The sequence below is a fragment of the Phymastichus coffea genome, unplaced genomic scaffold (genome assembly GCF_024137745.1).
Source record: "Phymastichus coffea isolate CEN01 unplaced genomic scaffold, Cenicafe_Pcof_1.1 PCOF00062, whole genome shotgun sequence".
NCBI classification, from domain to species: domain Eukaryota; kingdom Metazoa; phylum Arthropoda; class Insecta; order Hymenoptera; family Eulophidae; genus Phymastichus; species Phymastichus coffea.
Window position 1 is genome coordinate 1,429,946 of NW_026706873.1, and position 26,925 is coordinate 1,456,870.

The 26,925-nt window shown below is 31.4% G+C and overlaps 4 protein-coding genes across 4 annotated transcripts; all 4 read right to left on the bottom strand.

The window, feature by feature from the left end:
* Nucleotides 1-2,684: 2,684 nt before the first annotated feature.
* On the bottom strand, nt 2,685-9,437 carry LOC131667021 (zinc finger protein 761-like). Its single transcript, XM_058940172.1, has 7 exons — nt 9,112-9,437; nt 8,119-8,228; nt 7,398-7,642; nt 6,863-7,022; nt 5,908-6,128; nt 5,540-5,762; nt 2,685-2,974 (listed from the first exon to the last, which is right to left on the bottom strand). Exons 1-7 carry the CDS (start codon nt 9,435-9,437, stop codon nt 2,685-2,687), a joined length of 1,575 nt encoding a protein of 524 aa, XP_058796155.1.
* Nucleotides 9,438-16,907: 7,470 nt separating this feature from the next.
* Nucleotides 16,908-18,123, bottom strand: LOC131666890 (zinc finger protein 22-like). The gene is made up of 3 exons (XM_058939950.1): nt 17,989-18,123; nt 17,768-17,832; nt 16,908-17,333 (listed from the first exon to the last, which is right to left on the bottom strand). The coding sequence occupies exons 1-3, from the start codon at nt 17,994-17,996 to the stop codon at nt 17,029-17,031; spliced, it is 378 nt and encodes a 125-aa protein (XP_058795933.1). The 5' UTR covers nt 17,997-18,123; the 3' UTR covers nt 16,908-17,028.
* Nucleotides 18,124-21,899: 3,776 nt separating this feature from the next.
* On the bottom strand, nt 21,900-23,735 carry LOC131666887 (zinc finger protein 845-like). Its single transcript, XM_058939946.1, has one exon. It carries the CDS (start codon nt 23,733-23,735, stop codon nt 22,158-22,160), a length of 1,578 nt encoding a protein of 525 aa, XP_058795929.1. The 3' UTR covers nt 21,900-22,157.
* A 224-nt stretch (nt 23,736-23,959) lies between these two features.
* Nucleotides 23,960-26,190, bottom strand: LOC131666886 (zinc finger protein 845-like). Its single transcript, XM_058939945.1, has one exon. It carries the CDS (start codon nt 26,164-26,166, stop codon nt 24,355-24,357), a length of 1,812 nt encoding a protein of 603 aa, XP_058795928.1. The 5' UTR covers nt 26,167-26,190; the 3' UTR covers nt 23,960-24,354.
* Between the last annotated feature and the right edge of the window lie 735 nt (nt 26,191-26,925).

The following is a 26,925-nucleotide window of genomic DNA, read 5'->3' on the forward strand; positions in this document are numbered from 1 at the left end:
AGCTGCGTGCGCCTGTGACTGCCGTACTACGTAACGGTTTTCCCCCACCGGTGCGCCCAACTTTCCGTGACTCATGGGCTCTCTTTCTTTCTTTCTTTCTTTCTCTCTCTCTCTCTCTCTCTCTCTCCTCTTCGCTTCCGAGTTTTATCTGTGTTACGCTTCTTGGCGCGACTCGATGCGCCACTCCGAACGATGCTTTCTTGCGGCGCGCAGCGTTGTGTGCAGCTTTCGCCGATACCGTCATCGTGGCGCATCTGCCTGCAACAGAGTTTAGAACGCAAACAGATCGTTGGCCTGAATTGGGCGATTTGACGATCTTCACGTTTTCTTTCTTAAGAAGATTGAGCTTGCAATGCCATTTTAATGGTGATTACTTATGGTGAGAGTGAAGGAAAAGTTGTTCTGGTTTTATTGTATTTTGCTAGAAATAACGTTAGTATATGGATTAATTATACTACTTATAATTAATTAATATAAATAACTTTTTATTTTTACGAAATAGCTTTTTTCAATTGTTTTAGAAAAAGCACTCGCTTCATACCATACAAAGAATTTCACACGCTGTGAAATCTAATTAACAACTTAGAAACCCGACAGCTCCCTTGGAAAAAGATACTTTTGCTTGATCGCGAAGTCAATTCACATGTTGAATGCAATGTAAATAAATGTTGCGATGCAAAATTAGGCGTAGCTGAAAAATATAATATATTTTATTACTAAAATATTCAATATTGTTTTAGTAAAATGTGGGCTATTTTGCTTTTTGAAAGAGAAAAGAAAACACTTTATTGTACGATGATCGCAATTACAATTAATAACAGTACAAGAAATCGGATTTTACTTGTATTTTATACATATATTTTTTTCATATTTATTTTAATTATTACAAATTGTATGTGCTATAATTCATGGAATTATAGCACAAATAATATCAACATTTTAATCTGAATACTAGCAAGCATAGACTTAGTTTTGTCGTTATAAAAAAAGTCTTCGATTCTTTTTAAACATTATAACAGAAGCTGTTTTTCCTACGTAGTCAAGAAACAAATAAATAATTATTGTTATCTTTCTTAAATCGAACCAATTACCTTTCATAAACTTATTGATATTATTTCCCAATAAGAATTGTTATTTTACAAATACCTTTAGACCCGCATAATATAATACAATTCGAAATGAAAAGAATTTCATTTCCTCGATGACCTCGTATATCCAGACCGATTGACAAGTGGTTCAGTCGGATGTTTCCGAATCATATGTGTCGTAAGGTTACTCTTCTGCTTGGCCCTATGATCGCAAAAGGGGCACTTGAACCTTGGTGGTTTGTCACATTCGTGAAGGTAATGCGTACGCATGTGATGTCTATACTTGTAGCCATTTCCACATCTCGGACAATGATGCATCATCATTTTATTCGTGGCGGGTATCTGGTCCGGATGATGTTGACGTATGTGTTCGCCAAGACGTCGACGACTTAGGCAACGGTAATTGCAGTCATTACAAAGAAGCTCCACTTGTTGGCCCATTAAGTCGTATTCCACGTTCGACGCTAAGAAAATAATTTTTTTGTCGTTCTATTAAAAAAGCTCCGTGATCTCTTAAAATGTTGAATACTCACTTTCGAATTCGCTTTGTGCAAATTCTTCCTTGACGTGGTTTTCATTGACGTACACAAATACACCTGCAACAAGAAAGTAGCGATGTTAGTTCAAAAAGAGCATTTTATTTGTAACTAATAACTCCAATAAAGTCAGAAATGAGGTAAATTTACATTATTTAATATTTTCTCTACTAGTGTTGACAAAAAACTTCAAACTGTGAATTATCCAAGTGCAAAATGTACAAACATTAGTTTTTATTAGTAGATAAATATTAGCCTGATTTGGAGGAGTAACAGGATTTAAATATACATTTGAAATTTCATTTGAAGATATTTTTCTTGAATATAAGAAAAAAAAACTTAAACTATCGTATTAATATTGTACGAATCCTTTATTATTTGTTATAGCTGTTTTTACAGAAATATAACTTCTTTGCATTTTTAACATGATGAAATTGATCGTTAACGTAGCATTAACATTTAAATAGCTCGCTTCTCATCTAGTGTATAATGCACAAATTTAAAATTCATTATATTAAACAATTAAATGCATCTTTATTCGGAGCCGAAAATTGTCAGTTTTAGAATGAATAAAAATTCGTCGATATATAATCGACTATCGTATATTATTATATTATTATCTCATTATCGACTACTATACATTAGCAACATTTTTTTCATATAGCAAAAAAATATATTTCTTATTAGTCATCATACTTGTAACTTTTTCATTAAAATATCAAAACTGACTTACACACATTGTCATTATGCAAACGTAACAATAATTGCCGCGCTGCTTTGCATGACATAATATTTTTGTTTCCAATTGTATTTTTATTCGTGCGCGACTATATTTGATGCATCCTTCTAAAAACGAAAATTTCAATTTATCTAGATACCTTAAAAATAACAGAAAAAATCCAAGTAACTTTTACTATTCGCAGCTACTAATCGTGAACAACATTTCACACAAATCGTCATACATATCAACATATAACATACTTAAAAAAAGAGGAAGCAAAAAGAAAAAAAGAAGAAGACTAAGAACCCAAGAAAATTGACTCGCTTGACGGCAGTTCTCTCATTTGAGAACATAAAACTTGATGCTTTTGCCCTGATGACGTCTAACAATGTGTCTCTGCATATCGATCTTGTGGTTGCTACGATGAGGACAGTAAGAACAGCAGAATCGCCTTGGATTCTCACACTCGTACTTCATATGGCGTTTCAGATGCCTGGAATGTATGTAGGTTTTACGGCAACGTGGGCACACATTATTACCCTCTTCACTCGAGCCACCTGATTTATTGTTAGGTACTGGCAGAGGTACTTGAGGCTCGTACCATAGGCCACCGGAAAACTCATCGAACTCTGGAAAAGTCAGAGAAAAAGTGGGGATGGATTAATAAACGGCTCTACCCTTTATAGTTTTGTTGTTGTTTTGAGAGAAAAAATTTTTTCGTGAAGTGGGATGAGAAGTTGATGGTTGAGCTTTCGAGGCAGCAAAGATTGCAAGCGTCGTATGTATGTGAAATGAAATGAGTTTCTTTATAATTGGTTGTTTTGTTATAATTTTATTAGGATTCTTATTTTTTTGCAGTGATTTTTCTTTTAAAGAATTTATGCTATTATTTTTGCACAATATAATAATTTCTTTTTGTATTTTATCATTGTGTTTATTGTAATTACATGAAAAATTAATTTTTGGAAAACTTTTTTCCTTCATACGTTGAGACTGCACGAATACAATCCAAAGTGTTTTGTTATACATTATTTCTTAATTAAAAGTCCCGGTAGTTGAACTATAATATTTGAGGATATTTCAGACGAATCATCAAGACTAATACCAAAATTGTTTTGCAGATATTTGCTGAAAAATAAACATATAAGTTAAGATAGTAAGAAAATTCATTCTATACACTGATATAACTTACTCTTTTTTATGCGTGAAAATCTTCAAGCTTTGCTTATGGATACTCTCATACACGATTCGCATTTTCAGTGATATTCAGATAATATATTCAAATATAACATATATATTAAAAAATCAATTGATAATTATCTTTGAGTAGTATTGGGTGATTTTTAAATAGAAAAAATTGTTAGATGCTGCTGTTTATACATCAGTAAATAGTTTTTCATCAACAAACGGGACAAATTATTTAAGGCCACTACATCACTTGTATACTTTTTCACGTGGGAAATGTAATTAACGTTCAATGTGAAATCTAATTTGCATAACTGACAGAAATATATTACTTTGGATTTGAGTTGAATGTCTTGCTTGATTTCTCCTGCTCTCTTGAAAATTCTAATAGGACTATAAATACCTGAAAAATCAGTGTCAATAAGAGATTGAGGTATTTATTTTTTCATAGACTATAGCTTTTTATTTTTATTTTATTTACATTTTTTATTTTCACGATTGGCAATGGGCACCATAAAATGGGGTGTTTCAGGCGAGATATTCAATATGACTTATCTTATTATAGCTCTTTCTTGTTTCTTCTGACAACGTTATTTACTGCATTCTGAAAGCAATATCAAATTGTTAGTAAAAATGTCATAATGTCACAAATCAAAATCTTCATTTACAAGTTATTGCGTGCATTTTGTTATATAAAGAGTAATCAATGAGTTTCGGAAGTTGTAATGAAGGCACAGCTTGAAACGAGACTTGAAATATCAAATAAATTTATTCTCACTTTTAATTTCCTATACAATTTCAATGAATTACGTACTATAGACACATCTGTCTACGAATGAAGAAACGTAATAATAAATACATTTCAATGGAAGTGCAAATCACGAAGAAACAAATTTAGAAGAAGCTAACCGCTGTTTTCGCATATAAATATCTACCTAAATGCACTTGTGAATTATTATTCATTTCAGAAAATCGAGATAATAATCCTCACTACGACTGTATAATAATTATAGTCCACGCGGTTGATAAAAATCACAATCGGTTACTTCATAAAAACCATTCGCGAGATAGTATCTCTCGCGATTAATCTCTACATCGTCTCACTCGCCAAAATTAAAAAAATTTATTAATGATTGCACATTTTACAACACACTAGAAAAGAGAAGTATGCAATGGAAAATACTCATTTTCGGTAAGGAGACTAAGTTCATCCAACGATTAATCCGGTTGCACCTTAAATTTAAAGTCTTTGTCATGATGTTTAATGCGAATATGCCGGCGAATATCGGTTTTGCGTTTGCTCTTGTATTCGCAGTAGTAGCACCCGAATCTCGGAGGTTTGTCACACTCGTACTTCTCATGTTGAATCAGATGGGACGAGTGTTTGTAAGACTTGCCACAGCGTTGACAGACGTTGGGTTGGTCCATCCCCTCGGATACCTCGACGAACACCGGAGCCAACAGGTCGCACATTTCGAACATCGACAGTGGGTCTATAACTGCAAGCCAAGAGGTGATACAGTTAGTATGTTGCAGAGTTCTTTTTTCTTGTTGATACAAGTGCAATGTTTTATATGGTTGTGCAGATGATTTCGATACAGTGTGACGGATAATTGGAGAAAATAATATAGAGTATCATGAAAAAAATAATGATGTTTTTTGAATACTGCAAGCGGAAATAGGAAAAACTTTATTTAATTGATCTCTCTTTTTTTTATTTATCTGTAATCAAATTGTACGAACATAAATAGTGTATCATATAAATTAAAACGTTTTTTTATACTTCATCATAATATATAGATTTTTCTTTCCCTGCCAAAGAAAACAATGTTCTCTTGGAATTTTTAAACTAATGACAACTAACATAAGGAGCGTACAAAAAATCATCCCAGATCAAGTGTTACAAAATTCATTCATAACGTTTTTGCAAAATGACTATCAGCATCGTCGTTTATACTTAGTTTTGCAAACAAATTGATGTCTCTTCATAGTGTATGCGTGAAAAGTACGATAGCCGCAGGTTGAACAGTGAAATCTCGGTAGTTTGCCACACTCGTACTTGAGATGCCGCCTGAGATTACCAGGAGTCTTGTAAGCTTTTGCGCATCTATGGCACGTTAAACTTTCCGGCACCACAAGGTATCTCGGTGGATGATGATACGTCGCCATCAGCAGGTCTGAAAAGAAAATTGCTTGGTCAGTAACATTCACGTATCTCGCAATTGTCGTGATCTTTAACGGATTGGACGCTAAGTGTGAAATGAAGCTTGATGATATTGATTAGTCCTCTCATTTATTTACAAATAATAATGCTCATCCTTCAATCATATAACGTATATATTCAAAAACGCCAGTCAGTCCTCCTCTGGCGACAAACGACAAGATGTCTTTCCATATTGAATCTGTAGTAGCTCTTATAAGAGCACTCGGAGCACCGGAATCCTGGAGCCTTTCCACACTCGTATTTTTCATGTCGACTTAGATTACCAGCCGTTGAATACGATTTGCCGCACTTCCCACACGCCACGGAATTTCGTTTCGTATTCGGAGTCGGCCAGGTTTGCCGGTGAAGTGGCTGATTCCAGTTTGGTGGGTAACCTGAAAAAGAAATATACTGGTTACCGAGTGTTCAAAATGAAAGGCAAAAGGATTAGGTTAGTTATACATACTAAAGAATTTTAAATCACCGAAATATACATTATTTGATTTCTTTTATTTTATTAGTTATATTTACATTGGATGTTAGCATTTACGTAATAAACAATCACTTAAAAGCTACAATTATGTATATTGCATCATTGTATAATAAATCTTTTGGGGTAAGTCTTTAAAAAGCTCATTGTTTTCGACGTGGTTAAGCACGGCATTTAAAATTAACTCTAACAAGAGTATTGAAAAATCAGTAGTCTACATAAAGTAGATCTAAAGTAATCTGTACATCCTATATTTAAAAATTTACGAAATTAATTACTAATTATCTCAATTGATATTATAAAAGAACTCATTATTCTAACAAATAAATTCTTTAGTATCAATGAAGATTTATGCGTAAAATTAAATGGCAATCGATTATTTGACAGGTTGCTCTTGATTTTCGCTTTGAAATACGTCGATTTAAAACAAAGATAGCAAACAAAAGCCTCAATAAAATTCTACAAAACGTGAGTTGAAACCTAGAACATCAACAAACTAAACACGACTTCCGTAAATCTTTGTCAAATCGGAATGTTCGGCGCGCGCAACGTCGACAAAAGTAAAACTCATCTTGTGGCATCGAGCAATATGATTCTCCAGAGTATAATTGTAGTAAGACTTGTAGCTGCATAGAGTACACTCGAATTTGGGCGGCATGCCACATTCGTACTTCTCGTGTCGCTTGAGATTCTTCACGTGATTGTAACTTTTGCCACATTTGATGCACTTGAAGTTGTTCGGTCCTGGGAACTTCCTTCTCTTGGCCAGTATGTTAGGATGATGTCGCTCGCTGGGTAACTGGAGGGGATCTGGAATTTGACGGGAAATATTTTTTTCGGTTAGTATCGTTACAAGGATTTCGAAAATTAGTGGAGGGTATTATGTATCGTGTTTGGTGTACGAGTATTGACTACGTGAGAGTAACTACAATGAGAATTGTTCGGGGAAGACTCGTTTATTATATACTTTCGATGATTTTTTACACAATTATAATTTCCTTGTCTGTTTGTTTATTAAATTTTTTCTTTGTATTGCACGACACTCATCCAACTACACGCACGCACGCACAAACACGTACACACGCACGCACCCGCGCGCGCAGTTCAGTTCCATACAAAACTACGAGACGAGAAAACAAAAATAACTTTATTCGGGATCGACGTTAATTCTGACAGGTTCCCCTTTGTGCAACTGTAGAATGTGCTGCTGTACATTGGCCTTATATTTGCTTCTGTGTGGGCAATAATGGCAGCAGAACCTGGCCGGCTTGCCGCACTCGTATCGCATGTGACGTCGCAGCGTGAAGTCGTGTACGTATGTCTTGCCGCATTGTACGCACATGTTCGCCTTATTCTTGTTGCCAATTGGCAGTGTTTGCGAGTAATTCGACGGGGTTATCAGTCCTTGCCACAGGCTCACTGTAACGAGAAATCAGTTTCATTTGCATTAAATCTCTTTTTTCGGAAGCTTAATTTTGTTTTTATATGTAGGGTACATTGAAACTTATACCATTCGCAAACGGATATACCATCTCCAAAAAATGCTGCAAGAATTGAGGTTATTGGTGTGCACTAAAATTAGCGTGAAGTAGTTATATATGCATGTTAAGGCATTATACATTCAAGGTTATTATTTATTGATAACTCGGTTTTATTAGATTTTAAAAAACGCGTTAATAAATCGTTGTGCTTTCTTGGAAAGCAAGAAGACCGATTACAATACTTTTGCGTCTCGCCACGTTGTCGAAATATTTAAAAGGTTGATATTTTGCCAAACTTCTTGAAATATAATTTTTATTTACACTTGAAGATACAATAAAGAAAATGAAATTTTTGTAATATTTCGCATTCGTAGCGAATTAGTCGATTTGAACTGCATTTTATCCTGTAATTACTACTGTAACCTTCACATCTAAATATTCGTGGATCTACAAAGTCGCGAATTGTCTCATTGCCACTTGATATTATTTGTTGATAGTAACTTTCGAAGGACATAACAAACCATCTGAAAATATAATACAAGTAAGTTAGCGATAACATAATATAGAAATGAAATAATGAGACAGACGAATTTGATATTAAAAGATACAATTTTTATAGTTTACTCTTTGTTTTTATTGGAAAACTCTTTTTTACAAATTGATTATGAACGTTAGATTTGTTAATATAACGAAGGAAGAAAACATGATCTATGATCATGGAAATATTGTAAATATTCTATGTCAAGAGATAAAAACAAGTATGTTTATGTAGACGTAATATTCCAGAGTAAGATCGATGTGATCTTAAGTAATCAAATATTATATCAATATTTTACAATACAAGTCGATGGTACATTATAGATATGGTTACAGAATATTATTGTGTGGATTCGTATTAGTTAATGGATACTGTTTCTCACAGTATAAATAATATTAATTTTTAAATAATAAGGAATTCTTTATGTATAGTTTGAATGGTTCAAGCACGAAACGTGGCATGGTATCTTATGGTAACTTAAAAATCAGTGATGTGTCAGTATTTGATTTTATATATTTATTCAACTAATTAAATAAGAATAATTCTTAACAGCTGTATAATTAAACCAATTACACATGGCTACTAATACACCTTATAATTTATTTCACGAAATATTTCAGATTTGAAAAAAATTTCAGTGAAGCTATTTAATAATTTCTTAAGCTTATCATCCAATTTCATTAAAAACACAAATAACATATAAATATTAAAACAATCATCCATGTGATTCTATTCACGGTTTCGCTGTCATACTTAATGTATCTTTACGTTTCTGACACGTGATAATATGGTACCTAAGATTATCCTTCCGTTTGCATCTGTAATCACAAAAACTGCAGCAGAAACTCGCAGGTTTGCCACACTCATACTTCATGTGTCTCTTGAGTGTATTGATACGCATATAGGATTTGCCGCATTGATGACAAACGTAGTCATAGTTGCATGGTTTACCACCAACAATACGAGTTACGATGCCATGTTTCGGTCGATACGCCAATGATTCCGATTTGACAATACGAAGACCAATTTTGTCGCTGGAGATTTCTGTTGGATCGAAACACTCGGCAAACAAGAAATCTGAAACAAGAAAAATTTGATTTTGCTGGTTAGTTTTGATGCGAATGACATTTTTGCGTTGACCGAAACCGCGAGCATTACTTTTTAAACAAACGATAAGTTGACAGCTGTTACTCATGGCGACTGTAGAATGGGATTAATTTACGGAACAATTATGGTTGCGTGAGTATTCACATAATTAGTTTACGTAATCGGTCATTCATTTTTTACGTTTAATAAAAAAAACATTTAAACTCCTTTTCCAGCTTGTACTTCGTTCATATAATTTTTTTTGACGTTATAGTTATCAGATTTAACTTTACTTGGTGACAGTCAGATGAAAGAGCCAATACCTTTTGTTAAATAAGATTCTGAAAAGATATAAAAATATTTTCAGTCAAACGATATCAATATTTTACTAACATTTTATGACAACAAGACTGCCCCTAGAGCTAATCACATAAAAATGTGCAGATTCCATAGATTAGGCTTTTTAAAGATAAAAATTATCTTTGCTGTTGAAAATATAAAATTCATTTGAACCATCTGTCAAAAATTCAATTTTAATACATTTTTTTACGTGTCCATTAGATTATTTTACAAATTCTCTGCATTCATAATATGTACACCGATATAAGTTTTAGTCGGAGAACTATATCACATTTATGTTATCTCGAACAAATTTACTTGCATGAAAAAATATTTTTGAAATTACAGTATATAATATCTCAGATCAATTTCCTTATGCTCTGTTGATTCTTGATACAGCCTTCGTTTTTGTTTGTCACGTCGTCCAGGGCAGTTATCATTACAATTTCTATTCTTAATATGTTTGTTCAAATCTGATTTATGCTTAGATGAAAAATGACATCGATCGCAAAAGAAGCTCGATTCCTTCTCACAGATGTTGACTTGAAGTATATAATCGTTGTCATGTGTCGCATCCAAATTTTTTCTTTGACTGTATCGTTGGATGACTATCGTAATTTGTAATTGTTCTCGGGTCGAAGAAGTTTAAATGTGACAACATTGATCGGAAGAGACGAGCTGGAATAGTAATATTATTTATTAAAATAGCAATTATCCGTTTAGTGCAGGTGGTTATTTATTTCTTTTCAATACCAAACCAAAAAAACTATACAAATAAGATTTTGGAATGTTCTTATTCAAACATAAACCAAGATATCTTTTCAAATCATTTTTACTATATATTTAACAAATGCTTCCAGTATACAATTAAAAATGTTCTTTTGTAAATTCATAAGTTTTCGGTATTTTATTTTGACTATGTTCTAATGTTAATATTTCCATTATTCCACTTATTAAAGTCAAAATATTATTGCACACCATAATCATCTTATTTTCATTCAATATTAAGGACAATATTAGAATGTTGGCCTCGCGTAAAACATTCTCCAGCTTTTAACCAAGCTGGTGTATGTCTTAGTATGTTCGATCTTAACTTCGACAAATATCCGCACTAATCGCAACAAAAACTTGTTCTTCCGACGGATTTGTAACTACTACGACTTCAATTTCCCTGATTTGTTTTAGTTTTCAATTCACTATCCTGTTCCGTCAATATATATGAAATGTTTATGATACGTAGCCATGATATTGGATTATGTACTGCAAATACAGGAGGAAAAAAGTGACATTTTAATGATTTGTCCATCGCTTACAAGAGAATATAGAAATGAATAGACTAATTAACTAGTTATGTAAATTAATAAGTTTTTTATTTTAATAATGACGTACAGGTTACAGAATAAATGGCACAAAATAGCTATAATATATTTAAGTTATTTATACAAGTATAGAATTTATTTAGATAAAGAAACGTTAATTTTTTATTAGCTACTGTTGTAACCATCAGGTCAGTAGGAAATCACAAGCTGTGCAAATTTCATCACATAAGTCAAAACAGAAAATTTATTGTGCCACAGAAAGAAACATTTCTATATGTCCAAAATCTATCCATTCGTAAGATTACTCGTAAGATTATGTTTCCCGAGAATAACACATTGACCAATTTCCAATCTCCTCTTGACATGTTTCTTGAAAGCTTGCGGTGATTTACAAAAGAAATTGCAATGTTCACAGTAGTACTTCGCTTTCTGCCCACATTCACGTTGCCGATGATACCACAATCCTTGTCTACCTCTATATAGCTTACCACACACGGAACACTGATGATGGCATGTCTTGCTGTTCGATTTCACACGTAGAAGTGACTTGATGTCTACTATACGAAAATCTAGACTTGACGATGGTTGTTCCGGCTTATTAGTGACATGAATGCATCGTGCAGATCGTTTTGACGTGCTAGGTTCTGAAACAAGATAAAAGAAGATCAGTATTTTGAAATCAAATATTGATTTATTATTTGGACGTAAATACATAACTTTATATGTCCTCATAACTTAGTATAACACGAGAAAATATATATGTAACGTGCGTTTTTAGTTTGTAAGTGCAAAAAGAAACTTATCTTGCTTTATTATTATATACATTAAATTAAAAATAGATTTTTGCTTATGCATATTCATTAATCATTAAATTAGTTCATATTTTTGTTATTTTAGTTGTAGATGTTATACTCTCCTTTCTACGTAATGACTGAAAAAGACAGTTGATAATTAATGTAATCAAATAAGAAAACAATATTTGATGATAATTAAAATACATATTTTATACTTTTTCTATTTATTAAATGTTATTTGTAAAATACATTAATATAAATTAAAAAAAAAACAATACTAAACATAAAACACCGTTGGAAGGCGTAAAATAAGGAAATCTTTAATAAAAAAATCCTATAGTATAAGGGTTTATTCTAGGAGAAGTAATGGAAAAAAATCCTTTTATATACAATTGCACTGACTGAACACGAAACAACACCTTCGATGAACTTTTGTAAAAATAAAAAAGCAAACGAAAAGTTTCGGTAATGTAGTACAACAAGAAAGCTATGCTCTATACCATTCGATTGAGACCTACTTCTCTCAAAATAAACCCTCATAATGTAATACACCTCAGCACAGTCCGAAAGGATAAGAAACAACGTAAGCCATAAATACGTGATTCAATTGTTAATGTTTTAAACTGTTCTTCTATCGTAAAAGGCTTTACGCTTTGTAGGTGAAAATGAAATCTTGTGTTTAGTCTTAACATGGCTGTCCATCGAAGACTTTTGCTTGCATCGATAATCACAATATTGACAGAAAAAACTTGGCTCTTTTCCACACTCATAGGTAGTATGTCGTTTGAGGTTATGTACGTACTTGTACGTACGACCGCAGGTATGACACTCGAACCTGCTTTCCGTATTACGCGATGAATTTCTCGGTAGGATTCGACGTGGGCGAGACAACGACGCAATGCTGACGATGCGCAATCCAGAACCGTCTTCTGATTTGATTTCTAGAAACAGAAGATAGTACGATAATTAGAATATTTTAAGGGTAGACGTGAAGAGTGTGTACAGAATAAAGAGGATTGGAAAATATGAATAAATTTGAACAAAGAAATTCCTTTTTTACCAAATTATGTATTTTATAAATGTTCTACGGAGTTTGTAAAAAATATTTTAATTTAAAATTACCATATTTGTAGTATTCATTTAACATGAATATTAAAACTATAAACATAATTACAAACAATTTAATGGTATATGATCAAGTAAATTTTATTATAAATTTCCTCTATTAAACTTTCAAACAAACTTTTTCAATTAGAAAGTTGTAATAAAATACAAATAATTCAATATACAAAATTATATAAGTCGAAATAAATTAAAACACCTAAATATGAAGGGTTAAATTTGTCTATAAATAAACGATAATTAATTAGTAAATCACAAAGTGACGATTGAATTTTGTAGGCATTAATTATAATTATTATAGTTACAAATTATAAATATTTTTAGCTTATTTGTTAGGCACTGTGTATTTGCAATAGTATCTATAATTTGAAAATATTATCATTCTTCAAAAGGTATCTCTTGAAATTGGCTCTGTCATTACGTGTATAATTGCAATAACTGCAGTTTGATACCTACACCAATTGGCATGTCTGTAAAAGTTGCCAGATACATTACACTTGAAGAACTTCTGTCCTGCGGAATGATTTTTTTTACAATGTTCTTTTTCAATACAACTTTTCACAAGTATAGCGTAAGTATTTTAATAGGTAATAAATAATAAGTATGTGATGAGAAAGAGATTAATTGCTATACATCCACATCGAGATAAATTAAATTGATTAAGCCAAGGAAATTATTCTAAAATCAATGATTTCTTTTTCAAACATATATAATTCTCGACTTTATGTTTATATTTTATTGTATCAAATTTGAACATTACAGTTCGATACGTATGTCAAAAATATCTGAAAAAAAATGTTAATTTAACTGTCAGAGTGTTTCAAACTAACGTGTCGTTTCAAAGTACTACTATATCTACAAATGTAAATACATTTTTTGCAAGAGAATATAGGTAGCTTATTCCCACACTCGTATTTGACATGTTGCTCTAAATTATATTGCGTAGCGTAATGTTTTTCGCAAGCTTGACACTTGTACTTGTAAATTTTTTCCACATTCAATCTTGGACATACTTCATTAAAACCATTACAATCAGAACACAAATACTGTGGCTCTTTGTCATATTCGTATCTCTGGCGTTTCTCAAAATCTTCGTTTAATGAGTAAACTTTATGACATTTAATACACGGGTAAGTTTTTGAAGATTTTTGGATGTTTGTAAGTAGTTTAGATGTTTCTAACAAAGAGTTAACATCGATGATATGGAATCGAGGATCCAAAGATGATAATGAATTTTTTCGTAGTTCTTCTGTACCTGTTGACAAAAAAGTTCAGTATTATTATCGTTTGTAATATGTTATGATACATTGAGACAGAAAACATAATTTTTGCATACGGACTAATACGCAATATTAAGGGATGGAATCCACTCCGAAATTTCACCCCCAGAAACAGTTTTTTTCAAATATTTTAGAAACAAATAAAGCTAGCTTGATGAAATCGACGCTAAAAATTGTAGAATAAAAAAGGCTATAAAACAGTATTAATTTCAATTGTAAGGGTAGAAATACCTATTTTTTTTAAAAGAAAACTAGGTTTTTTTCACCAATTATTGGCTCTCAAAATTACAATAAATTGTATATCGCCTTAAAACTGAGTCTATGTAAAAGAAAATAAAGAAATAAAGTTGATCTGTTTTTAGCCTAAATTTGGTTTTAGCCTAAATCATTTTTGGTAGGAATTTTAGTAAAGTTTTGATCGATAACACGGACAAACGATATATCATTTCAGTAGTTTTAGACAATATGGAATATATATTTTACATTAATTTTTAAAAATTCGTATGTTTGAACAATTTGTTTAAACAAATTATTGTAATGTTTTTTGAAAAATAATTTTTTCGAGTCAAATTCAACAAGAAATATGAAATATTTATTTGTGATATGTTGTGTGGACCAATAAGTGAAAAAATGAATACTTTTACTTGCTTTTACTTTTGAGAAAACATTTTTAAGAGATGAATGACACCTCCGAAAGTTCATCACTCTTCTAAAATATTTTATATTATTATATTATCACTTATTTATATTATGACTAACTATTATTTTATATTATCACTAACTTACCTATAAGCAACATTTTATCTAAAAGATACTGCACTTACTGATGGTAATAAAATGTTATATACAGGTTTTGGTTTGTTTTGCAACTTTTTATTTTTAGAATAACAAGTGTTTCTTTATTATTAACATTTTTCTTAATTGCAAACATATCAACTTATTGTAAGATTAATTGTTTTAAGAAAACAATATAATTTTAACTAACGAGTTGTAAAAAAAATGCAAAATAAAATAATAACTAATATAAAATATATATTGTATATAATAAGTAACTCAATAATGTTTAAACATGATTTTCGTTCGTTCTATCGTTCAGGAAAACGTGGCAAATAAAAAAATTAAGTGTTACGGTTACGAGGACTTTCTAGAATTCTCAATTTAGATTTTAGGACTTAGGACAAATAAAATGAATCAAGAAGTTCAAAATGAAAAAAATGTTCATGGTAATAAATTTATTAAAACAACTTTTACATGATAGTAAAATTGTCACTATTTAACACTAGCTACTCCCCTTAAGAACACAGGTTAAGATGAAGGATGAGTCAAATGTTATGAATGAATAGTCATTGCAAAATTCGTTAGTATGAATGCGATGTTCATAAATTGTATATCTAGTTCACAAGGTGATGAAGATCCTTTAAAATCTGTAAGAAATATGTAGCTGTTAATATTTGGCTTTAATCAAGCTATGTTTATTTGTTTAAATATTTATCATAATTTAATTCTGAAAATTAGTTTAAGTAGTTATTAATAACAATATAATAATTGTACGTCGATGTGTTTAAAAAAATTAAAAAACTTACATAGTGCTATATTAATATTCGTGTATCAGGTATAGACGTGTGGATTGATTTATTAAGAAGTATCACCGTAAAATTAATGATACAGGTAGATTGTATCAACAATACAAACTCAAGATAACGCGGTATAAATTATAGAATGTTTCGACTTGATATGCCTAACAAGACTAGCCTTCTGATTGGTTATATACGAACAGTGGTAACAATAAAAGCGTCCAGACACACCGCACTCGTAATTAATATGACGGGTTAGATGTTTCTTCGATGTATAACTTGTGCCACAGATTATGCACTTGTGCTTTTTCGATTTCACAAATCTGTTTTTAGGGCATACACCGGTACGAGATCGTGATCGAATGTGTCTGTTAAAGTTCGATCTCTTTTTGCAAGAATAATCGCAATACTTGCAGAAGAAACTTGGCTGCACGTTGCACACATGTTTGTGATCACGAAGACCTTGTTTGCTTACGTAGACTTTGTTACATTGCGAGCATCTGTACTCGATTGGGAGTTTCGATGGGTTACTATTGTTTTTGTAAGGGTTTTGAAGCGAAAATACGTCTACTATGCGTATTTTTAATTCATTCACTAACCCTAATGGATTTTCTTCATATTCTTTCTTGATATCTGTGAAAAGAAGTTTAAAAAATTTTAATAACAAGCTTGAAGATATTCATTTAGGTTAGTCATTAATTACGAAAGTACTGTCACAGTTGTATTGCTAACCTAAGATTCATTGTTATACATAGTTGTAAAAAATGTTCTACGAAGAAAGTACAAAAACTATATTACTTTTGACTCAACACGACAAATTTTCGAAGCTTTCATACAAGTGTAGGACGTGAAAGTTTTTATTTAGAAATAAATTATAAAATTGACTTAAATCGATATTCTGGTGGCTTCACAATCGCACTCTCAAACAGCGATATTGGTTATGCCATTGAGCTTGAGTTAATTTTCTCGTCCTGCACTTGAATTAAATTTGCGAAATTACATCTACCGAAGAATAATTTATCCACATAAATAACGTATATGTTAAACTTGCAGTCTGAAAGTAAAACAAATTTCGTATGATGAATGTTTAAAATGAAGTTTTAGGGTCAAAGATTTTACATATATGAAATAAAAACACTGATGTTGTCAAATAATTATTTATCGCTATTATTACAAAACAAATATTTATTTCAAAATAACACGTCAACATTTTTTACAAATTAAGTAATTTATACATGGTCAACGGTTAATTTAATCAAGCGTTTACCATTTTTACAATTTCTTAACGTGCTTAATGCTATTATGTCTAATGAGATTGGTTTTTCGTTTACACGAGAAATCACAGTGATCACAAAAGAAACTCGGATCTTTGCCACATTCGTTGGAATGGCGTTTTAAATTGTCTTTTCGCGTATAACCTTTACCGCAATCGGTACACTTATACTTTTTCGGCGTTTTGGTCGATTCGATTTTGACATTAGACAGTGTTGACTGTGTGTGAGCGAAGAATAGAGTAAATGGTGGCGGTTGGAATAGCGATGGTTTGTAGTCAGCTGTTGATAAGAGGTCGACAAACACTGAAACAAAAAGCAAATTTAATCGCAGTTTTTTCAATTGTTTCTCATTTCGTTGCTTTAGTAAATCATTCAATATGGAATGAATCTTTTTGCTTAGCGAATAAAAATAAAATAAGTTTTCAGCAACTTGGTCATTAAAAAATGGTCAGATCATAATTAATTACTATGTGTTTGTATTGACTTTTTATTGTCATTGATGTAACACGAATCAGCACAATCTTTACAAAACAAAGTGCGATAATAACCACAAATTACTAGTGTACTCGATGAACAAACTAGTTTCAACTTCCTGTAATATTTTCTATTATAAAAGACGCATTTTTCCTTCTGTACATGTAGTTTTTTGATCAGTTTGTCAGGATCGACTTTTTGATTTAGTATCAGACGTTTCTCATAAAATTCGCACTTATATTTTGGACATGAATGATTTTTACTTTCATCTAAAATTGACGCGATGACAGGAAAAGTAACGATTCTGGTGTCGATTTGGAACAATTTCCTGAAAGTAAAAAAAATATTTATTAGATTTGCATTTTACATAATTTATTATAGGAAACCTTTAGAACTATAAAAACAAATAAAAGTTTGTATGAAGTTTTAATACGAAGTTACTATATTATTTATTGGCACAAGAGGTCCTTACACTGAATATTACCTAAACATTGATTAATACGAATATAAATAATCACGAAACACTGCACTTAAAATTTCATTGCATAGCAAATCACAAACGAACGATTCTAAGACATTTTACGAAGATTAATCCAATTCTGTCCAGGGTGAACTTTTCTAATATGTTTATAAACATTAGGTTTTTGTTTGGAACAGTAATCACAGAAGTTACAGAAGAAACTTGGCTTTTTTCCGCATTCATATTTAAAATGACGAATCAAATTTTCTCTATACTTATAGATTCGGTTACATTCATTGCACTGGAATTCGTCATTACACTTCCCATTGTTCTTAGATTCATGACGCAACTTAGTGTGTCTCTTCAGATTTTCCGCAATTTTTGATGAGTAACTACACTGGTCGCAGAAGAAATTTACACTTTTACTGCATTCGTACTTGATATGGCGATGGAGAGTCTTCTTATTTCTATGTACGCTCAAACACGACAAACATTTAAACCTATCATTTAGTATGCTTTTGATGTTCACAATGCGTAATCTCGGAACTTGGTATGGTTGCTCGTACACTTCTTCAGCTGTAATTTCTGAAATAGTCGAAATTTAAATTGAATGGATGGAGTTTGTAAACAAAAATATCGTTACGAAAGTTTCATGCTTATACATCAATACAGTGCACTGCTACGAGATGTAAACAAATTTGTGATACATCGATACCTAATGACATTAAATCTATACATCGACAAATAAAAATATTTTGAAGTAGCTTTATAAATTAATAAGGTTTAAAAAATATTAACTACTATAAGGCAAATAGCTTACAAAATCTGTTCGTTATAAAATAAAAGTGTTTAATGGATAACATTAAATAATTTTTGCATAAAGAGATAAATATTAAAATAATTGTCGGAGTTTTTCATTTGTAAAAACCTACAATACTTATGCGTTTTATTGAAAATGTAAAATTACACTTCATGTACAATTTTCTTCGTTATTTATTAAAATTTATTTATATATTTTACAAAAAAAATCAAGTATCAATGCCTTGATACTTAATTTTTCTATCACAATATAAACATACGTAGATCTACGTAGTGATCTTATTACTTTTCTAAATCTTTTATCTAGATTTTTTATCTTGTAGATGTTATAGATTTTACAGCGCTGTAATGCTGCCTTGTAACTGTGATTCTTGTCGCGATTTAAGCACTTATACTTTTTGTCTCTTTTGCCTTTCGTATTCTTTAATGTCGATACGTTCACAATGCGAAGGTTAAATTGAGGTATGGATCGATCTGATACAGCTGCAATTAAATAGAAATCATTTGTTTATTAACAGTTTAAGTGTTATGAATTAGATTAAATTTTATCAAAGACTAAGGAACAAAGCCAGAAAAAAAAATTTGATGTGTGAAATTTTAATTTCTTTGATCGCTGTTCTCGTCTGCCATAGTTTTATCTTAGTTGAAGCTGTGCTCAATTGGTGGAAGCAATGCGAAAAGAAAACTTCTAAAGTTACATTAACACTTTTGTTAACCTCTTCAGTAACTATACTGTAATTAATAGAATGAAACAAAATGAGAAAACAGTATGAAAAAAAGAAAATATTTAGAACATATCAACACAAATCAACAAAACAACTTACGAAATAGCGCGGAGATAGATCGGAGCCAACATTCTAGATTTTCTGGATAATTCTATTACAAGCTTACTATGGATTAAAGATCGAACGCAGGGTATATAAGACCGAATCATATTAATAAGACATACATTTTTTCTAACCAGAACAGTTTCAGGCTCTTATTTTGTACATTGCTTTGTTCATTTCTGTCTGTGTGTTCTAGTTGTTTTTTTTTCAAACCGTTTTTGCCATTCTATTTTTTCACAATACATTTTCTGAAAAGGTTAACAAAAGTGTTAACGAAATGTTAGAAGTTGTTTGTCTCTCCGTATTGCCTCTACCGATCGAACACAGCTTCGATCAAGGTGAAATTTTAATTTTAATCCATTATAATATTCATGATAATTCAAATGTATTGTATAATTTACACGATGCTGATTTTCGAAGATAAATTTGAAAAAATAAAAGAATACAAATCAATAAATGATAAAAAAATTTATGAAAAAGTTATTTTTAAAAGTACAAATAATTCTCTACAAAGACGGGAAAGGATTCATGATTTCGAAAATTAAATATAAAAATACAATGATTTTATATTTTAATACATGCAAGTCCTTGTAAGTTTTCATTTGAGTTTAAGTTCAACTCAGATTTTGATAAACAACTGCCATATCTGTTCAGCGAACCTTCCTGCTTGCAAGCGTAATTACACAAATAGCAGGAACAACTCGGTCCTATGCCGCACTCTATTCGTATATAGACTTGTAAATTGTTTTATCGTCTTCTAAAATTTACCGTATGTGTTGCGCGCAAAAGGTCGGATCGAAATAAAAGGCTTTAGTTCACTGAATGATACGTCCGTATCGATAAAGTTCACTATTTGATACTAAGTTCATTTTCTTGAATAATTCTGAAAAGAAAGTAAGCAAATATAATGATTAATGACAAATATCAATCAAGTGCGTATTTTGAGAATGATTTCATGACACATTAACTATGTGGTTTAAGTAATGGTATAGAGACGAGAACATTGACTTTGGTAACAGTACTGAAAGAGAATATTATTTATATTACATTATAATTTTATACAAAGTTATGAAACAGAACATAAGATGTAAATAATTATACAGACATTTTTTAAAACAATGCGTAAATATTTCTCCTGCCAGAGGTGAAGAAAATTGCAAGTTAGACGATTCTGATTTAGATGATTATGATGCAGTGTGCAAAGTGCTATATATGTATATAAAAAATTACATTTAAAAAATATTATTGTCAATAGGTTTCACTTAAATTAAGGCATTAATAAGTTTGAACGTTAGTACAAACCTGTTTACATATGCATAGTGTTATATATGTTATTATACCAAGTGTTTAATAAAGTAATAAAGAGATTATCTATTAAGCAGTATAAAATATTTTTATGTCATGACAGTATTCACGAGTTTAGTTGTATTTACTATAGGAATATATTGAAGCCTTTTTCCTTTGTCTTCATTCTTAAACAACCTATTTTTCGCAGGTTCTTACATATTTTCATCACATATAATAATCGAGTGCTGTGTCTTGACATGCCTGACAAGATTCCAACTACGTTTGCACGAATAAGTGCAATAGTTACAGAAAAAGCTCGGTTCTTTGGCACAATCGTGTGTCACGTGATAAGCTAGGCACTCTTTTTTTTTGAATACTTTATCACAAGTAGCGCACGCATAAGTTCCAGCCTGTAAAGACTGTTGTTCGTCCGACGTTGACATTGATGAATGTTTCAGTCGGATATGCTTATTCAAAGTTGATTTTCGCCTGAACAGTAAACTACACTGATCACACATGAAATTTGGCTTTCTGCTGCATTCGTAGTTTGTGTGTCGCATTAACGTGGCACGGTGAGAATATTTCTTGTGACATGTAATACATTCGTACCCTTCGCGATTTTTCGATGAAGGATGTAAAATTGAATCCACGCTGATGAGTAGCTTCGCGCTCTGCGACGCGTCTCCCCAACTCACAAAATGGCTTGCGAAAGTGTGCTCTGAAATTAAACCAAATTTAAAGTTAGTCATAAATAGTTTTATTGTAATATAAAAGTGCTTGGATTAGTGTTATAGGAAAACAAATGTATTTATTCGATATTAAGGCTACTACCTGTGAAAATGATTAAAGCTTTTTACCATAAGAAGAAATTTTGCTCTGATGTTTTATAGTCTAACATTGTTTTATTATACAGGAAATAATAATTTAAAGTATCCATAATTAAATATTTTTAAATTTTACTTTTATTAAAAATGTTTTGTATGATATAGATACATATTATGTCGATGGTTTGTAAACTTAAGATAGTAGTTTATATGTTTAAATAATGCTTAAATAACGACAACACTGAATGAAGAAACTTTTACAAACGTAAAGTTCAAAATTACAAAAAATTGAGTTTGTTTGACAAATAACGTAAAAATTTACATGAAATGAAAAGTTAGCTCAAGGCATACAAAGGAAAACTTATCCTATTTAGATCCAATTTGAAGGAACTTACAAGAAACAAAGTAAATTTTAAGCTAATTGCAACTAAATAAATTAACGAATTTCAAGTTCGTAAACATTGCGAATGTTATGTTTGAGCGTAACGTGCTTGTGATAATGCGATCTAGATTTGCTAGAAAAGTCACATTGCTGGCAGTAATATCTCGCCTTGTTTTCTCGATCAGCATTAACACCACTAGACATCAGGCACTGACTTTCAGATTTCTTCATCAACATTTTGATTTTTTTTCGCTTAACTTTCATCTTCTTAACAGGCGTGAGATTCTCATTCTTCAGAGTTTCCGTGATACTGTTTTCCAAGCTCAAATCGGGTTTCGATAGGTAATCGGTGCGGCTCAACGACGAAATGAACAATTTCTCGCACGTGTGATGTTGAAAATCTTCTGTTTTCGCGAATTTTTTACCACATGTGACACAATTATGTGCTTCATCCACAGGCTTGACTTTTTCCGTTGATACCAAAATTTCCTGATTAGTTTGATTCCTAGAATTATCTATAGGAAAATGTTGTTCTACCGCCATTTCTTGACCACGACCAGAACCCTCTTCGCACATAGTCTTGTGAATCTCCAAATCCATATCACTCGCAAGCCGCTGATCGCAAGTAGGACACTTATAGAGTTCTGTTAGATTACCAATGATACTCTTGTCACAACTATTATCAACAACGTCATTCTCGTGAGTGTCCATGTGTTCTTCCAAATCGGATTTGAGTTTTGCGGTAAAATCACACTGAGGACAACTAAAACTCGCATGCGTCTGTTGACCGCAGACATTCTTCACATGATACAAGTAGCCTTTTTTTGTTTTGAACACTTTATCACAAGCCTTGCAAATAAGATCTATCACCGGCTTCTTTGCATCAATTGGCCCGCTCATATTGTGAGCAGTCTTCATGTGCTCGTTCAACTCTGATTCACTCTGCTTGGAATTGAAATCGCACAGCGCACAGGAATAAGCTAACTCCTTACATTTGACGTTCTTCAAATGATAATTCATTCCTTTTCTAGTTGTAAATATCTTCAGACATTTGGCACACTTATGCACCGCTTTCTGATCCTGTTGATTGCTTCTTGAAGTGTCGTTTAAGAACAGAGCTATATTATGTCGAACTTGGGCATGTTGTGTCAAGTGACCCCTTCGTTTGCACGAGTAATTGCATTCTGTACAAAAGAATTGTGGACCTTTGCCACATTCAAATTTCGTGTGGCGAAGGTATGATTCACGACGAAGATAATTATTGCCACACTTTGCACAATTGAACAAGCGATCCTTTTTCGTGAATTTAATCTTCTCTTTGAGATCTTTGCCAAAAGCGTGTCGAGTTTGCAGATGATGGATCATATGAGATTTGCGTACGGTGCCGTAGCCACAGTGGTTACAAAAGAATCGCAATTTTCCGGTACACTCGAATTTCATGTGACGGAGTAAAGTGTCTCGGCGAATATACTTTCTAAGACATACGGGGCACTGGTTTTGAGGAATTTTGCTGCACTCATATACTATGTGACGTGTCAATGTACCTTTAACTTTGTACGATTTCTTGCAGGTATCGCATGTGTATTTCTTGTCTTGTTTTACTTGTCCCAATATGAAGTGAGTTTCAGCCATACTGACCACTAGAACAGCAAACAAATATTTCTCAAATTAGTTTTAATTTATTGGGGGATCGGTATAAAGGAAAGTGAAGCTTGCATCAAGATGCGTAAGAAAAATTTGAGCTCAACGACGAGCAAGAGAGCTTGAAAAGAAAACATTAAGGAGGATCTATCGAGAGAACAATTCAAAATAATTTTACAGCAAAATAATATATTTATGATAAAGTTGTTATTTTACACAACATATTGACAAAATAAACTTTCATCTGTAGATTTTTATTCTTCATTTTTATAAAATCATAGATTTTTATAACATGTGAACATTTTGAAGTTCCAATTTTTTCAGCTCTTGCATTGTCAATCTAATAATACAAAACGAATAAGAATACTAAAGCGATCTTGAATATCGGTAACTTGAACGATCTTAATGGAATATAAAATTTATCAACACAGCGTTACACTTGCGAATACAAATTAAACATTTTACAAGCGTAAATACATTTAATCATCTATCGCATGAATGTTGATAAAAAATAATATCAATATTTGCTATAATTGTACAAACGAAAAATACTTTTTGTTATTTTATAAAAAAAATATTGAAAACGCACAGTTTCATCGCCGGAATATAATTAATTTTGACTGTTTTTTTCATACACATTTCGAATTCTATGTTTCACCATGACGTGGTTGTGAAGTAAAAATTGTGTCTTGCATGTAAATGCGCATTCTTTACAAAATAATTTCGAAATATGCCCTTCTTGCTTTTCCTTTTTCTCTTGCACTTTTTTCATGTTTATTTTGATACATCTTACACGTTTCAAATGTTTAGGTTTTTCTTTAGGTATTACTTTAGTTTCGATACTTGCATCCTTTAGATTATTTTGTTGCTCTGAGATCACCTCATCGTGATTGGAATGTTCCAATGGAATATAATCATGTTTTTTCCAAATAGTTTGGGCATCAAGATTATGCTTATTTTGTACATGATTTTCCAAATCTTCTTGGACTTTACAAAAATACGTGCAGTGTTTACAAAAGATATTAGGTACTTTTTCACATATGAATTTAACGTGATATTTATAGCGGTCTAAGTTCTCACATGTTTTCAGACATTTTTGACACTGGTAAAACTCATCGACTTGTGACTCGAGAGAACGATCACGAGAGAAAGTCAGATTTTCTGTGCAATTTTGTCTCAGGTGCAAATTAAAATGTTCCATGGATGTAAAGGCCTTTCCACATTTTTGACATTCGGCTATTGTCGCCGACTCCTCTGATTTTATTTCAGTTATCATATCTGCCGACTTGTCAGATATGATTATATTATCTTCATTCGATGTTTTGTCAAAGATATGACTTTGCTGTTCAGAAGAATGAATTATGCTCTGATTACATGTGTGTAAATGAATTTTCAAGCCTTTTTGCGTCAAGAAAGTCTTACTGCAATTAATGCACTTATGCAATTGAACTGTTTCTTTAGGAGTGTGTATTAAACCGAATGTGGTACTATGATGTATCTCCAAATGTTTAGTAAACTCCAACTGTAACGTTGTAGAGTATTCACATGCTTGACAAGCAAAAATCACATCTTTACTGCAAGAAGTCTTCATATGATACAAAAAACTTTTTTTGGTTGAGAACATTTTATTGCAGATTTCACATTGGTGCAAGTTTGTTTTTTCTGCTTGTTCAATTTCATGCATCATAAGGTGATTGTCCAAGTCATATTTATTTTTAACAGGAAAGTTACAAAAAATACATTGATAATTCAATTTCTTCAATTCGCAGTTTCTGGATTTTCGGTGATATTCCAAACCTCTTCGCGTAGTAAAAATTTTATCGCAATTACTGCAATTGATAAACTGTTTAGCTGAATGACGATTTTTCACATGCAAGGTTAAATGGTATTGTCGTTTGAACGATGCATTACACTGTTTACAGGAGAATTTTCTATTTGTACCACATTCATAAAATAAATGACGTCGTAAAGTATCCATTCGTGTGTAAGTTTTTTGACAATTATCACACTTGAAAATGCCATCTGAAATGCTATAGTCAGGTTTATCTATGGCCTTTACGACTTTCAAATGTCGAGTTATCATGTGAGTATTCAAGTGGGTCTTTCGCCTTGCCCTATAACCACAATGGTCACAAATGAATTTTCGAACATTATTAGTACATTCATACTTTTCATGACGCTGTAATGTGTCGAGTCTGTTGTATTTTCTCCAACATCCTTTGCAGCTGAACGGTTCTTTTTGGCTACATTCATTCTTTATGTGTTGTCTTAAATATGGTTTGCATTCGAATACTTGGTCGCAAAAATCACAATTGTATGACGAATAGGAAACACGGTCTATTAATTTGCGATAAATTTTCTTTTCCGATGGAACTGTGACGATTTTGCGTCGTTTTCTTACTTTCTTTACTGGCGATGACATCGATATGAAATGATTGCCGTAGAGTTCAATTTCTGTAAAAAGTAAAAATAAATATTTTAAATTACAAAAAATTTTTGGGTATTGATTATAAATTTTCAAATAACTATGGAAAACATGAAAGAAAAATGAAGCGGAAAGAAGATTATATGTTAATGGTAAAAGTCAAGAATGAATTAACACTGTTAGTTACGGTAATGCATGTATAATGGCATGTTGGTAGTAAATTAAAAATATTTATTTATTTATTTTATTACGAGTATGTATTTTTCCTCGAAAATTTTATTTAATTATTCATACATTGTGTAACATACGTTTATCATTTTTATCTTGGAAGGAATTGTAATTTACAAACACAACATTTTTCTTTTGATCTTCACATAATCGAAACTTAATCTTTGATAGTTTTAAAGATTGAAATTCCAAAAAGTTAAATCATAATTTTTTAGTTTAATTAATTTTTTTATTTTTCTTCATAGATGTATCTGCAAAAAAATGAAAAACTATTAGTAACAATACGGCAGTCAAAGCGACTGGGTAATTAATCATAGAAATGGTCTAACATTTAGATGAGTTTTTAAAATAAATATATTTATGTTTAATAAAATAGTTTATACAAAACTAAATTTTATTTTTAATTATCATTGAATAATATATGATTATAAATTTTGATATATACGCACCTGAAAGTAATATTTTATATCTTTTGTAACTTTGTAGAAAAGGATCAACTTATTTACTAAATGTACATTTTAAAAAAAT

What these genes read in the sequence shown, in the direction of transcription:
- LOC131667021 (XM_058940172.1), bottom strand. Translation starts at nt 9,437, where the DNA reads ATGAGTAACAGCTGTCAACTTATCGTTTGTTTAAAAAGTAATGCTCGC. An exon ending in CATGCCGCCCAAATTCGAGT is followed by an intron (nt 6,129 to 6,862) that starts GTACTCTATGCA and finishes TTTCTTTTTCAG; the next exon opens with GTTACCCACCAAACTGGAAT. An exon ending in CTGTTCAACCTGCGGCTATC is followed by an intron (nt 2,975 to 5,539) that starts GTACTTTTCACG and finishes TGACTTTTCCAG; the next exon opens with AGTTCGATGAGTTTTCCGGT.
- LOC131666890 (XM_058939950.1), bottom strand. An exon ending in CGCGTCAATTTTAGATGAAA is followed by an intron (nt 17,334 to 17,767) that starts GTAAAAATCATT and finishes TTTTTGTTTCAG; the next exon opens with TGTTTGTCGACCTCTTATCA.
- LOC131666887 (XM_058939946.1), bottom strand. Translation starts at nt 23,735, where the DNA reads ATGGCTGAAACTCACTTCATATTGGGACAAGTAAAACAAGACAAGAAA.
- LOC131666886 (XM_058939945.1), bottom strand. Translation starts at nt 26,166, where the DNA reads ATGTCATCGCCAGTAAAGAAAGTAAGAAAACGACGCAAAATCGTCACA.